Source organism: Oncorhynchus clarkii, chromosome 15 (genome assembly GCF_045791955.1).
Source record: "Oncorhynchus clarkii lewisi isolate Uvic-CL-2024 chromosome 15, UVic_Ocla_1.0, whole genome shotgun sequence".
NCBI classification, from domain to species: domain Eukaryota; kingdom Metazoa; phylum Chordata; class Actinopteri; order Salmoniformes; family Salmonidae; genus Oncorhynchus; species Oncorhynchus clarkii.
Window position 1 is genome coordinate 16,011,312 of NC_092161.1, and position 12,766 is coordinate 16,024,077.

The following is a 12,766-nucleotide window of genomic DNA, read 5'->3' on the forward strand; positions in this document are numbered from 1 at the left end:
TTTGCTTCCAGAACAGCCTGAATTCTTCGGGGCATGGAAACGTTGCTCAATTGGTATCAAGGGACCTAATGTGTGCCAGGAAACATTCCCCACACCATTACTCCACTGCCAACAGCCTGTACCGTTGACACCAGGTAAGATGGGGCCAAGGACTCATGCTGCTTACGCCAAATCCTGACTCAGCATGACGCAACAGGAACTAGGATTCCTTGGACCAGGTGATGTTTTTCCATTCCTCAATTGTCCAGTGTTGGTGATCTTGTGCCCACTGGAGCCGCTTCTTTTAGTTTTTAGCTGATAGGAGTGGAACCCGGTGTGGTCGTCTGCTGAAGTAGGACTGATGAGTTGTGTGTTCCGAGATGCCGTTCTGAACACCACTGTTGTATTGTGCCATTATTTGTCTGTTTGTGGCTCGCCTGTTAGCTTGCATGATTCTTTCCATTCTCCTTAAACCTCTCTCGTCAACCAGCCCACAGGACTGCTACTGGCTGGATGTTTTTTGTTTGTCGCACCATTCTCAGGAAATACTAGGCACTGTCCTGTCATGCATGAAAAGCCCAGGAGACGGCAGTTTCTGAGATACTGGATCTGGTGCGCCTGGCACCAACGGTCATACCACGCTCAAAGCCGCTTAGGTCACTTTGCCCATTCTAACGTTCAGTCAAACAGTAACTGAATTCCTCGATGCCTGTCTGCCTGCTTTATATAGCAAGCCACGGCCACGTCTGTAGGAACAACCCTTTTCGTGAACGGGGTGGTGTACCTAATAAACTGGCCTCTGAGGGTAGATCTTGATCATGGCGATGTATCAGATTAGATGGTGATGTGACTCAGCGTTTCCCTATGGGGAGGACATCTCATATGACGTGTATGGAGCTTTCTCTTAGTGGTTGTAATGGGATCAGCTCCGTCCCTGTCCCTCTCTCCCATGCAGGTCTCTCACCCAGCCCCTCTCCCATGTCACCGAGACGTCTCCATGGCAATGTTTCGCGTCACTGAACGCTTCTTCTGGAATGACTCGGAAGGGATTCGGGAAGACCTCCTCCATGGGAATTCCTCTGGTGGTTGGGAGGAGGATACAGAGTGTAACTACTACGCCATGCTGTATTCCCTGCTCATCCTGGCCATCGTGTTTGGCAACGTGCTGGTGTGTCTGGCTGTGGTGCGAGAGAGGTCCCTCCAGACCACCACCAACTACCTGGTGGTGAGCCTGGCTGTAGCTGACCTGCTGGTGGCCTTGCTGGTCATGCCCTGGGCTGTCTACCTGGAGGTGAGGGTCCACCTGGGTGGGGGGGTGGGGGGACCCGGGATGGGGAGGGAGGGTATTTGGAGGTGAGGGTCCACCTGGGTGCGGGGGGGACCAGGGATGGGGAGGGAGGGTATTTGGAGGTGAGGGTCCACCTGGGTTGTTTGGGGGAGGGAGGGAGCTGAGCATCACATAGGGTGTTTGACTGGACCCCATAAGGAGAGGAAGGGTGCATGTGGATGGGTGTGATTGTGTGTGTTCCCATCTAAGACCAGGAGATCCAGCAGTCAGGCGATGCAGCTCAGAACACATCTCTGTCAGACAGTTGTTACCACGTATTATAGTGCACAAAGGGAAGGCCTGTCTGAGCAGCACTATCTGCCTGGCTGAGGCGGGCTGGAACTGGGAGTGTGTAATTGTCCTTGTTAAGGGTGTGAATGTGAGGGCATAATTGAACTGTGTGTGAGTTTTTTTTCTCGATCATGTTGTATTGTGGAAGGGAGAGAGACAGAGAGAGAGAATCATATATTTGATGTTGTGTGTTATTTATGAATGATGATGATTGATATTGATGATAAAGCTGTTTGATTGTGTGTCATGTGACCCTGTGTTTCCTGTCCAGGTGGTCGGAGGGGCGTGGCTCTTCAGCAGGATGTACTGTAACGTCTTTGTCACCCTGGATGTTATGATGTGTACCGCCAGCATTCTCAACCTGTGTGCTATCAGCATCGACAGGTAAGGGGCTAGTTGTGCGTCTGTGTGTGTGTGTCTGTGCGTTTGTTTGTGAGCGTGTGTGTAAGAGATAGTGTGTCCGTGTCTTGAGTTATTTTTTGTTGTTTTGAAAGTGTGTTGAAATGGACATATACAGTAGGAGTGAGGTGTGTGTGCCTTAAATATTTGATTATAAACACTCTCACGAGAAACATTGCATTCATAAACATTTGCTGGCTCGGATCACCTTGTTATGTGCGTTTGCAGTATGGAGGTGCCTGTACCCTCTAGGTTAGCGTGCTGTATGGAGGTGCCTGTACCCTCTAGGTTAGCGTGCTGTATGGGGGTGCCTGTACCCTCTAGGTTAGCGTGCTGTATGGGGGTGCCTGTACCCTCTAGGTTAGCGTGCTGTATGGAGGTGACTGTACCCTCTAGGTTAGCGTGCTGTATGGAGGTGCCTGTACCCTCTAGGTTAGCGTGCTGTATGGAGGTGACTGTACCCTCTAGGTTAGCGTTCTGTATGGAGGTGCCTGTACCCTCTAGGTTAGTGTGCTGTATGGAGGTGCCTGTACCCTCTAGGTTAGCGTGCTGTATGGAGGTGCCTGTACCCTCTAGGTTAGCGTGCTGTATGGAGGTGCCTGTACCCTCTAGGTTAGCGTGCTGTATGGAGGTGCCTGTACCCTCTAGGTTAGCGTGCTGTATGGAGGTGCCTGTACCCTCTAGGTTAGCGTGCTGTATGGAGGTGACTGTACCCTCTAGGTTAGCGTGCTGTATGGAGGTGACTGTACCCTCTAGGTTAGCGTGCTGTATGGAGGTGACTGTACCCTCTAGGTTAGCGTGCTGTATGGAGGTGACTGTACCCTCTAGGTTAGCGTGCTGTATGGAGGTGCCTGTACCCTCTAGGTTAGCGTGCTGTATGGAGGTGACTGTACCCTCTAGGTTAGCGTGCTGTATGGAGGTGACTGTACCCTCTAGGTTAGCGTGCTGTATGGAGGTGACTGTACCCTCTAGGTTAGCGTGCTGTATGGAGGTGACTGTACCCTCTAGGTTAGCGTGCTGTATGGAGGTGACTGTACCCTCTAGGTTAGCGTGCTGTATGGAGGTGACTGTACCCTCTAGGTTAGCGTGCTGTATGATATTGTCAAATACTTAATCGTGTTTACTGTTGATGTGCATTTTGTAAGTACAGTATTTATTTGCTTAGTTCATATTTAACAACTCTGTGGGGGCTGAACCCACACAATCATTGGGCACAACATGCTCCCTGTTGCGACTCTAGGGGCAGTATTTTCATTTTTGGATAAAAAACGTTCCCGTTTTAAACGGGATATTTTGTCACGACAAGATGCTCGACTATGCATATAATTAACAGCTTTGGATAGAAAACACTGACGTTTCCAAAACTGCAAAGATATTGTCTGTGAGTGCAACAGAACTGATGTTACAGGCGAAACCCAGATAAAAATCCAATCAGGAAGTGCCGCATTTTTTGAAAGCGATTCATGCTCATTCAATGACTCCTTATATGGCTGTGAATGGGCTACGAATGAGCTTACGCTTTCTACGTATTCCCCAAGGTGTCTACAGCATTGTGACGTCTTTTTACGCATTTATGTTGAAGAATAGCCGTAAGGGACCACATTGAGCAAGTGGTCACATGATGGCTCCCACAGAAAATCTTGCATAAAGTACTGAGGTAGCCATTATTCCAATCGCTTCTAATGAGAAACAAATTGTCCCGACGGATATATTATCGAATAGATATGTGAAAAACACCTTGAGGATTGATTCTAAACAACGTTTGCCATGTTTCTGTCGATATTATGGAGCTAATTTGGAAAGAAAGTTTGGCGTTGTAGTGACCTCATTTTCCGGTCGATTTCTCAGCCAAACGTGAAGAACAAACGGGAGCTATTTCGCCTACAAAAATAATAGAGGAACATTTGCTATCTAACTGGGAGTCTCCTGAGTGAAAATATCCGAAGTTCTTCAAAGGTAAATGATTTAATTTGATTGTTTTTCTTATTTTCGTGAAAATGTTGCCTGCTGCTAGCAGAGCCTAGCATAGCATTATGCCATGATAAACTTACACAAATGCTTGTCTAGCGTTGGCTGTAAAGCATATTTTGAAAATCTGAGATGACAGTGTGATTAACAAAAGGCCAAGCTGTGTCTCAATATATTTCATTTGTGTGTGTGTGTGTGTTTTGCTTGTTTGTTTAGAGTGAAGGCGTATGGTTATTCGCTGTGTGTGTGTGTGTGTGTGTGTGTGTGTGTGTGTGTGTGTGTGTGTGTTTTGTTTGTTTAGACTGATTAGCAGCTTAGTCCTGACAGGTGAATCATTAACACCTCCGTGTGAAGGATGTTTGTATGCACGCGTGCGGCCGTGCGTGTGTGTGGGCGTTTGAACATTGGTGTGTGTGTGTGTGTGTGTGAGAGAGAGAGAGAGAGAGAGAATGTCCAGTGTGCATCATGTGTACACGGTATGTATTGTAATGATGCAGTGCAGCGACGGTCCTAATGATTTATCATTGCTCTCCCAGGAAACATTGCAACTTTATTATTTTTTCCAGAGAGAATTACCCTGCAACTGGGGGCATACACAGTACCAGTCAAAAGTTTGGACACACTTACTCATTCAAGGATTTTTCTTTATTTTTACTATTTTCTACATTGTAGAATAACATTGAAGATATCAAAACTATGAAATAACACATATGGAATCATGTAGTAACCAAAAAAGTGTTAAACAAATCAAAATATATTTTATATTTGAGATTATTCAAAGTAGCCACCCTTTGCCTTGATGACAGCTATGCACACTCTTGGCATTCTCTCAACCAGCTTCACCTGTAATGCTTTTCCAACAGTCTTCCAACAGCACCACACATGCAGAGATCATCCGTTCAACTACTTTGCGTCTCACAAAGACATGGTGGTCAAATTTGGACTCATCAGACCAAAGGACCGATTTCCACCGGTCTAATAATGTCCATTGCTCGTGTTTCATGGCCCAAGCAAGTCTCTTCTTATTATTGGTATCCTTTAGTAGTGGTTTCTTTGCAGCAATTCGACCATGAAGGCCTGATTCACGCAGTCTCCTCTGAACAGTTGATGTTGAGATGTCTGTTATTTGAACTCTGTGAAGCATTTACTTGGGCTGCAATTTCTGATGCTGGTAACTCTAATGAACTTATCTTCTGCAGCAGAGGTAACTCTGGATCTTTCTTTCCTGTGATGGTCCTCATGAGAGCCAGTTTCATCAAAGCGCTTGATGGTTTTTGAGACTGCACTTGAAGAAACGTTCAAAGTTCTTGACATTTTCTGGATTGACTGACCTTCGTGTCTTAAAGTAAAGATGGACTGTCATTTCTCTTTGCTTATTTGAGCTGTTCTTTTCATAATATGAACTTGGTCTTTTACCAAATAGGGCTATCTTCTGTATACCACCCCTACCTTGTCACAACACAACTGATTGGCTCAAACCCATTAAGAAGGAAAGAAATTCCACAAATTAACTTTTACCAAGGCACACCTGTTAATTGAAATGCATTCCAGGTGACTACCTCATGAAGCTGGTTGAGAGAATGCCAAGAGTGTGCAAAGCTGTCATCAAGACAAAGGGTGGCTACTTTGAAGAATCTCAATTCCATATGTGTTATTTCATAGTTTTGATGTCTTCACTATTATTCTACAATGTAGAAAATAGTACAAATAAAGAAAAACCCTTGAATGAGTAGGTGTGTCCAAACTTTTGACTGGTACTGTATGCTTAGGATATTTGATAGAGTGCCTTTCAAAGCACAAAAATACAGTGGTATTGCAATGCATTTGCAGTAAATGCAAGACATTCATAATGTCACATAGTTTATGGTGTTTAGTAATAAAAGATATTAAGAGAAACCAAGAATATGAAGATATATAAATAATTACAACCTGATTGATAATGTGATGTGCATGCCCAGGGGTCAGAGTTCCACATGGATCAACTCTGAAGTGTTCTGAAGTGCTCCAATTCCTCTTGCCCAATGCTTCTTCACTGTTGTCATCTAGTTCTGTGAAATTGTTTTCCACACATCATTTTTTGACCTGTCCTAGGATCAGCTTGAAAATGAGCAAAAAGACACAAAGAGAGTAAGAGAGAGAAAATGGGATAGTATTATTTTTAGCCTCTGATTGTTTCTCTCGTGTTTTTGTGCTATGTTACCCTACCTCGAAAGGTAAGCTGGATCGAATCCCTGAGCTGACAAGGTAAAAATCTGTCGTTCTGCCCCTGAGCAAGGCAGTTAACCCACTGTTCCCCGGGCGCCAAAAACGTGGATGACGATTAAGGCAGCTCTCCACACCTCTCTGATTCAGAGTGTCACGTTCTGACCATAGTTCTGTTATTTTATTCTTTGTTTTAGTATGGTCAGGGCGTGAGTTGGGGTGGGCAGTCTATGTTTGTTTTTCTATGTTGGTTTTTGTGTTCGGCCTAGTATGGTTCTCAATCAGAGGCAGGTGTTGTTAGTTGTCTCTGATTGAGAATCATACTTAGGTAGCCTGGGTTTCACTTTTGGTTTGTGGATGTTTGTTTTCCGTGTGAGTGTTTGGTCCACACGGTACTGTTTCGGTTTTCGTTCGTTCACTTTATTGTTTTGTATTTCAGTGTTCAGTTCGTTTCATTAAAGATTACATCATGAACACTTACCACGCTGCGCTTTGGTCCGATTCTTACTCCTCCTCAGACGAAGAGGAGGAAATCCGTTACACAGAGGGGTTGGGTAAATGTGGAAGACACATTTTAGTTGAATGCATTCTGTTGTATAACTGACTAGGTATCCCCCTTTCCATGGCCCTTTATTCCTCACCCCTTTACGTTCGGCGTGAGAAGAAAATGTATAATTACGTTGATGTGGTTAAACAATGGTGATGGCAGTAGGCTGGTTGTAGTGAAACGTGTTGTCTCATCAGTGCCTGAATCGGTGTGCCCCCTAATTACTGTTCCCTCTCTGTCACCGCCTCTACTCTCTCTGTTTGCACATGCTCATTACGCATTATTGGCATATAACACAAGGTTGATACAGGTTTTAATCAAAGCTTTACTGGTCATATTGCTGAATAGTCAAATTGAGTAATTGCGAAACAGTTTCAATATAAAAGTGCTTTGTTTGCTGTTCCATTGTGGGTCTTGACATCACAGTCTTAGTGCTTCCTTCTCTTTCTGTTAACTTCTAATTTATCAAACTTTTTTGGCGTCTGTCTTTTACAAACTTTTTTTCTCCCCCTTTTGTTTCTTCCTCTAACTTTCCAACTTCTTTGACTTCTCCCTCTTACAAATTGTCTGTGTGAGCCATGTCCAGGTACACAGCGGTGGTGATGCCTGTCCTCTACAACACCACACACAGCTCCAGGAAGCGGGTCTCGGCCATGATCGCGACAGTGTGGATCCTGGCCTTCGCTGTCTCCTGCCCCCTTCTGTTCGGATTCAACACATCAGGTGAGACACGTGAGTACAGGTGAGACGCACCCACACCCCCTTGCACATGTCAGACACGCCAGTGTAGATGAGATGGATGCCCAGTTTGAAATGAACCCCTAGCCAGCAAGGCCCTATAACCCTGTACTACTTCCTCATAGATCTGGAAGGATCGGATGGGTATGATATGGTAGCTGCGCCACCAAACCCTTTGGTTGGCTTGGTAGTGTTACCACCACATTGCTTTCGCCCAGCCAGTCCTTTTAGACATCTACAGGACATGTTGAGGCCGTTGTGGCTATTGAGACGGATTTTGGAATAGGCAACAGTCAACGGAACAGATGAGACACACCTTCAAAGATTAGGTAATGGAAGTAGAATTCTGTTCGATACTGCTATACAGACACCACAGAACAGGTGAGATATTAGACTTCACAGGTGAAGAACAGGTGAGATATTAAACCCCACAGGTGAACTACACCAGAACAGGGGACTTGCTTAGCTCCAGTCAGGGTTTGGTAGTAGTACTAGGTTGGGAAGGAGAGGACCTCCAGTCAGGGTTTGGTAGTAGTACTAGGTTGGGAAGGTGAGGACCTCCAGTCAGGGTTTGGTAGTAGTACTAGGTTGGGAAGAAGAGGACCTCCAGTCAGGGTTTGGTAGTAGTACTAGGTTGGGAAGGAGAGGACCTCCAGTCAGGGTTTGGTAGTAGTACTAGGTTGGGAAGGAGAGGACCTCCAGTCAGGGTTTGGTAGTAGTACTAGGTTGGGAAGGAGAGGACCTCCAGTCAGGGTTTGGTAGTAGTACTAGGTTGGGAAGGAGAGGACCTCCAGTCAGGGTTTGGTAGTAGTACTAGGTTGGGAAGGAGAGGACCTCCAGTCAGGGTTTGGTAGTAGTACTAGGTTGGGAAAGAGAGGACATCCAGTCAGGGTTTGGTAGTAGTACTAGGTTGGGAAGAAGAGGACCTCCAGTCAGGGTTTGGTAGTAGTACTAGGTTGGGAAGGAGAGGACCTCCAGTCAGGGTTTGGTAGTAGTACTAGGTTGGGAAGGAGAGGAGCTCCAGTCAGGGTTTGGTCGTAGTACTAGGTTGGGAAGGAGAGGAGCTCCAGTCAGGGTTTGGTAGTAGTACTAGGTTGGGAAGGAGAGGACCTCCAGTCAGGGTTTGGTAGTAGTACTAGGTTGGGAAGGAGAGGACCTCCAGTCAGGGTTTGGTAGTAGTACTAGGTTGGGAAGGAGAGGAGCTCCAGTCAGGGTTTGGTAGTAGTACTAGGTTGGGAAGGAGAGGACCTCCAGTCAGGGTTTGGTAGTAGTACTAGGTTGGGAAGGAGAGGACCTCCAGTCAGGGTTTGGTAGTAGTACTAGGTTGGGAAGGAGAGGACCTCCAGTCAGGGTTTGGTAGTAGTACTAGGTTGGGAAGGAGAGGACCTCCAGTCAGGGTTTGGTAGTAGTACTAGGTTGGGAAGGAGAGGAGCTCCAGTCAGGGTTTGGTAGTAGTACTAGGTTGGGAAGGAGAGGACCTCCAGTCAGGGTTTGGTAGTAGTACTAGGTTGGGAAGGAGAGGACCTCCAGTCAGGGTTTGGTAGTAGTACTAGGTTGGGAAGGAGAGGACCTCCAGTCAGGGTTTGGTAGTAGTACTAGGTTGGGAAGGAGAGGACCTCCAGTCAGGGTTTGGTAGTAGTACTAGGTTGGGAAGGAGAGGACCTCCAGTCAGGGTTTGGTAGTAGTACTAGGTTGGGAAGGAGAGGACCTCCAGTCAGGGTTTGGTAGTAGTACTAGGTTGGGAAGGAGAGGACCTCCAGTCAGGGTTTGGTAGTAGTACTAGTTGGGAAGGAGAGGACCTCCAGTCTGGTTTGGTTTGGTCTGGTTTGGTAGTAGTACTAGGTTGGGAAGGTGAGGACCTCCAGTCAGGGTTTGGTAGTAGTACTAGGTTGGGAAGGAGAGGACCTCCAGTCAGGGTTTGGTAGTAGTACTAGGTTGGGAAGGAGAGGACCTCCAGTCAGGGTTTGGTAGTAGTACTAGGTTGGGAAGGAGAGGACCTCCAGTCAGGGTTTGGTAGTAGTACTAGGTTGGGAAGGAGAGGACCTCCAGTCAGGGTTTGGTAGTAGTACTAGGTTGGGAAGGAGAGGACCTCCAGTCAGGGTTTGGTAGTAGTACTAGGTTGGGAAGGAGAGGACCTCCAGTCAGGGTTTGGTAGTAGTACTAGACTGGGAAGGTGAGGAGCTCCAGTCAGGGTTTGGTAGTAGTACTAGGTTGGGAAGGAGAGGACCTCCAGTCAGGGTTTGGTAGTAGTACTAGGTTGGGAAGGAGAGGACCTCCAGTCAGGGTTTGGTAGTAGTACTAGGTTGGGAAGGAGAGGACCTCCAGTCAGGGTTTGGTAGTAGTACTAGGTTGGGAAGGTGAGGACCTCCAGTCAGGGTTTGGTAGTAGTACTAGGTTGGGAAGGAGAGGACCTCCAGTCAGGGTTTGGTAGTAGTACTAGGTTGGGAAGGAGAGGACCTCCAGTCAGGGTTTGGTAGTAGTACTAGGTTGGGAAGGAGAGGACCTCCAGTCAGGGTTTGGTAGTAGTACTAGACTGGGAAGGTGAGGAGCTCCAGTCAGGGTTTGGTAGTAGTACTAGGTTGGGAAGGAGAGGACCTCCAGTCAGGGTTTGATAGTAGTACTTGGTTGGGAAGGAGAGGACCTCCAGTCAGGGTTTGGTAGTAGTACTTGGTTGGGAAGGAGAGGACCTCCAGTCAGGGTTTGGTAGTAGTACTAGGTTGGGAAGGAGAGGACCTCCAGTCAGGGTTTGGTAGTAGTACTAGGTTGGGAAGGAGAGGACCTCCAGTCAGGGTTTGGTAGTAGTACTAGGTTGGGAAGGAGAGGACCTCCAGTCAGGGTTTGGTAGTAGTACTAGGTTGGGAAGGAGAGGAGCTCCAGTCAGGGTTTGGTAGTAGTACTAGGTTGGGAAGGAGAGGACCTCCAGTCAGGGTTTCGTAGTAGTACTAGGTTGGGAAGGAGAGGACCTCCAGTCAGGGTTTGGTAGTAGTACTAGGTTGGGAAGGAGAGGACCTCCAGTCAGGGTTTGGTAGTAGTACTAGGTTGGGAAGGAGAGGACCTCCAGTCAGGGTTTGGTAGTAGCACTAGGTTGGGAAGGAGAGGACCTCCAGTCTGGTTTGGTTTGGTCTGGTTTGGTAGTAGTACTAGACTGGGAAGGTGAGGAGCTCCAGTCAGGGTTTGGTAGTAGTACTAGGTTGGGAAGGAGAGGACCTCCAGTCAGGGTTTGGTAGTAGTACGAGGTTGGGAAGGAGAGGACCTCCAGTCAGGGTTTGGTAGTAGTACTAGGTTGGGAAGGAGAGGACCTCCAGTCAGGGTTTGGTAGTAGTACTAGGTTGGGAAGGAGAGGACCTCCAGTCAGGGTTTGGTAGTAGTACTAGACTGGGAAGGAGAGGACCTCCAGTCAGGGTTTGGTAGTAGTACTAGGTTGGGAAGGAGAGGACCTCCAGTCAGGGTTTGGTAGTAGTACTAGGTTGGGAAGGAGAGGAGCTCCAGTCTTAGTCAGTCAGTCTCCCTCCTAGTGTCCTTGTGTGGTGAAGCATGCACTATTAATCTAGAGCAAACAGTGTTCAATCACGTCCGAATGAACACAGAGCTAACATGCAATTTGCATACTCCACAACAAGGGGTCAATGCCTCTAATAGAAACGGGCCAATTTTCAGAATATGGAAGGCTTCTCAACCCATGGATTTAAGTGGAGATTTAACAAAATGTGTCAATGCTACCTGGTTTGAGAGGTAGCATTTTACCAATGTGTATCAAACATTTTAAAATTAAGTGTGGGAAATAACAGATAACACTTACTACAGTTATCTTGCTAGTTGGCCGTACGAGCGGTGCTGAAAAGAGACGTGTTGTTGATGTGTATTGTTTAGTCATTTGGACATAGTGGTTTTCTTCTTCTCTCAGACGACCCGACGGTGTGCTCCATCTCCAACCCTGACTTTGTCATCTACTCGTCGGTGGTGTCCTTCTACCTGCCCTTCATCGTCACCCTGCTGGTGTACATCCGCATCTACGTCTTCCTCAGGAAGAGGAGGAAGAGGATTGCCATCCGCCAGGGCAGCAGCGGGAAGGTCCAGCCAGGTTCGGCCCAGCCCTCCGCGGTGAGAACACAGTCATATGGTCCCACAGTGACTGTGCAAATGAACATGGAAGTGAGTGCATTCACTCTCATACAACACACACATACAAACACATATGCATGCATCAGCCTAGCAGTTAAGAGTCTTGGGCCTGTAACCAAAAGGTCGCCGGTTCGAATCCCCAAGCCAACTAGATGAAAAATCTGCCAATGTGCCCTTGAGCAAGGCACTTAACCCTAATTTCTCCTGTAAGTCGTTCTGGATAAGAGCGTCTGGTAAAATGTAAAATGTAAGGATTTCCTTATAGAAGAGATAGCAAGCTCAATGTGACATGGAAAAATAAATAATAAACTCTGCACGCTCACATCAACATTTCACTCATGAATAGCCAATGTGGCATCTGTCATGGTGATGTCAATGTCCACCGACATTGTATAAAACGTGCACAATTGCCATGGAAACGGATTGAGGCGATTATCCAGATATTAGGTTGGCGTAGTTACAGGAGTGACAATGAAAAAACCTCTCCAAGGAGCTGCTGTGAGCTCCGCTCTGCTGTCTAGGTGACCTGGCTCCATGTGATGTAGAAAGGGGAATGTATCTGTGATGTGAGAGTTGAACAGGCTCAGTTCAGGTTATATGATAATGTGGGATCTGAGGAGCCGTAGGCTTGGGGAGTTTCTTTGATCATTGCAGTCACGATCAGTCAGTTTCAGGGTAATTTCCGTTACACTCGAGGTTTCAGTCAATGGAAATTAATTCATTAGACCCTAGTATATATGGATTTCACATGACTGAGCAGGGGTGCAGCCATTGGTGGGCCTTGGAGGGCATAGGCCCACCCACTGGGGAGCCAGGCCCACCCACTGAGGAGCCAGGTCCAGCCAATCAGAATGAGTTTTCTCCCACAAAAGGGCTTGAGAAAACGCATCTGGTGTTCCTGGGCTGGCATGGTTACACATTGTCTGAGGTTGTGAGGCCGGTTGGACGTACTGCCAAATTCTCTAAAACGACGTTGGAGCCAGCTTATGGTAGAGAAATTAACATTCAATTATCTGGCAACAGCTCTGGTGGACATTCTTGCATTCCTGCATTCCCTCAAAACTTGAGACATCTGTGGCATTGTGTTGTGTGACAAACCTGCTAATTTTAAAGTGGCCTTTTATTGTCCCCAGCACAAGGTGCACCTGCATTACTCTGTGCTCATGAAACATGGGACCAACACTTTATGTTGC

The 12,766-nt window shown here is 46.9% G+C and overlaps 1 protein-coding gene across 1 annotated transcript in view; it reads left to right on the forward strand.

Annotated features, from left to right (window-relative positions):
• The first annotated feature begins 958 nt into the window (after positions 1-958).
• LOC139366707 (D(3) dopamine receptor-like) overlaps positions 959-12,766 on the forward strand; it is a 28,839-nt gene continuing 17,031 nt past the window's right edge. The window contains exons 1-4 of the mRNA XM_071104396.1: positions 959-1,270; positions 1,869-1,981; positions 7,300-7,436; positions 11,356-11,552. Of these exons, the coding sequence (XP_070960497.1) occupies positions 977-1,270; positions 1,869-1,981; positions 7,300-7,436; positions 11,356-11,552 (741 nt within the window). The 5' untranslated portion in view covers positions 959-976. The remainder of the gene's footprint in view (positions 1,271-1,868; positions 1,982-7,299; positions 7,437-11,355; positions 11,553-12,766) is intronic.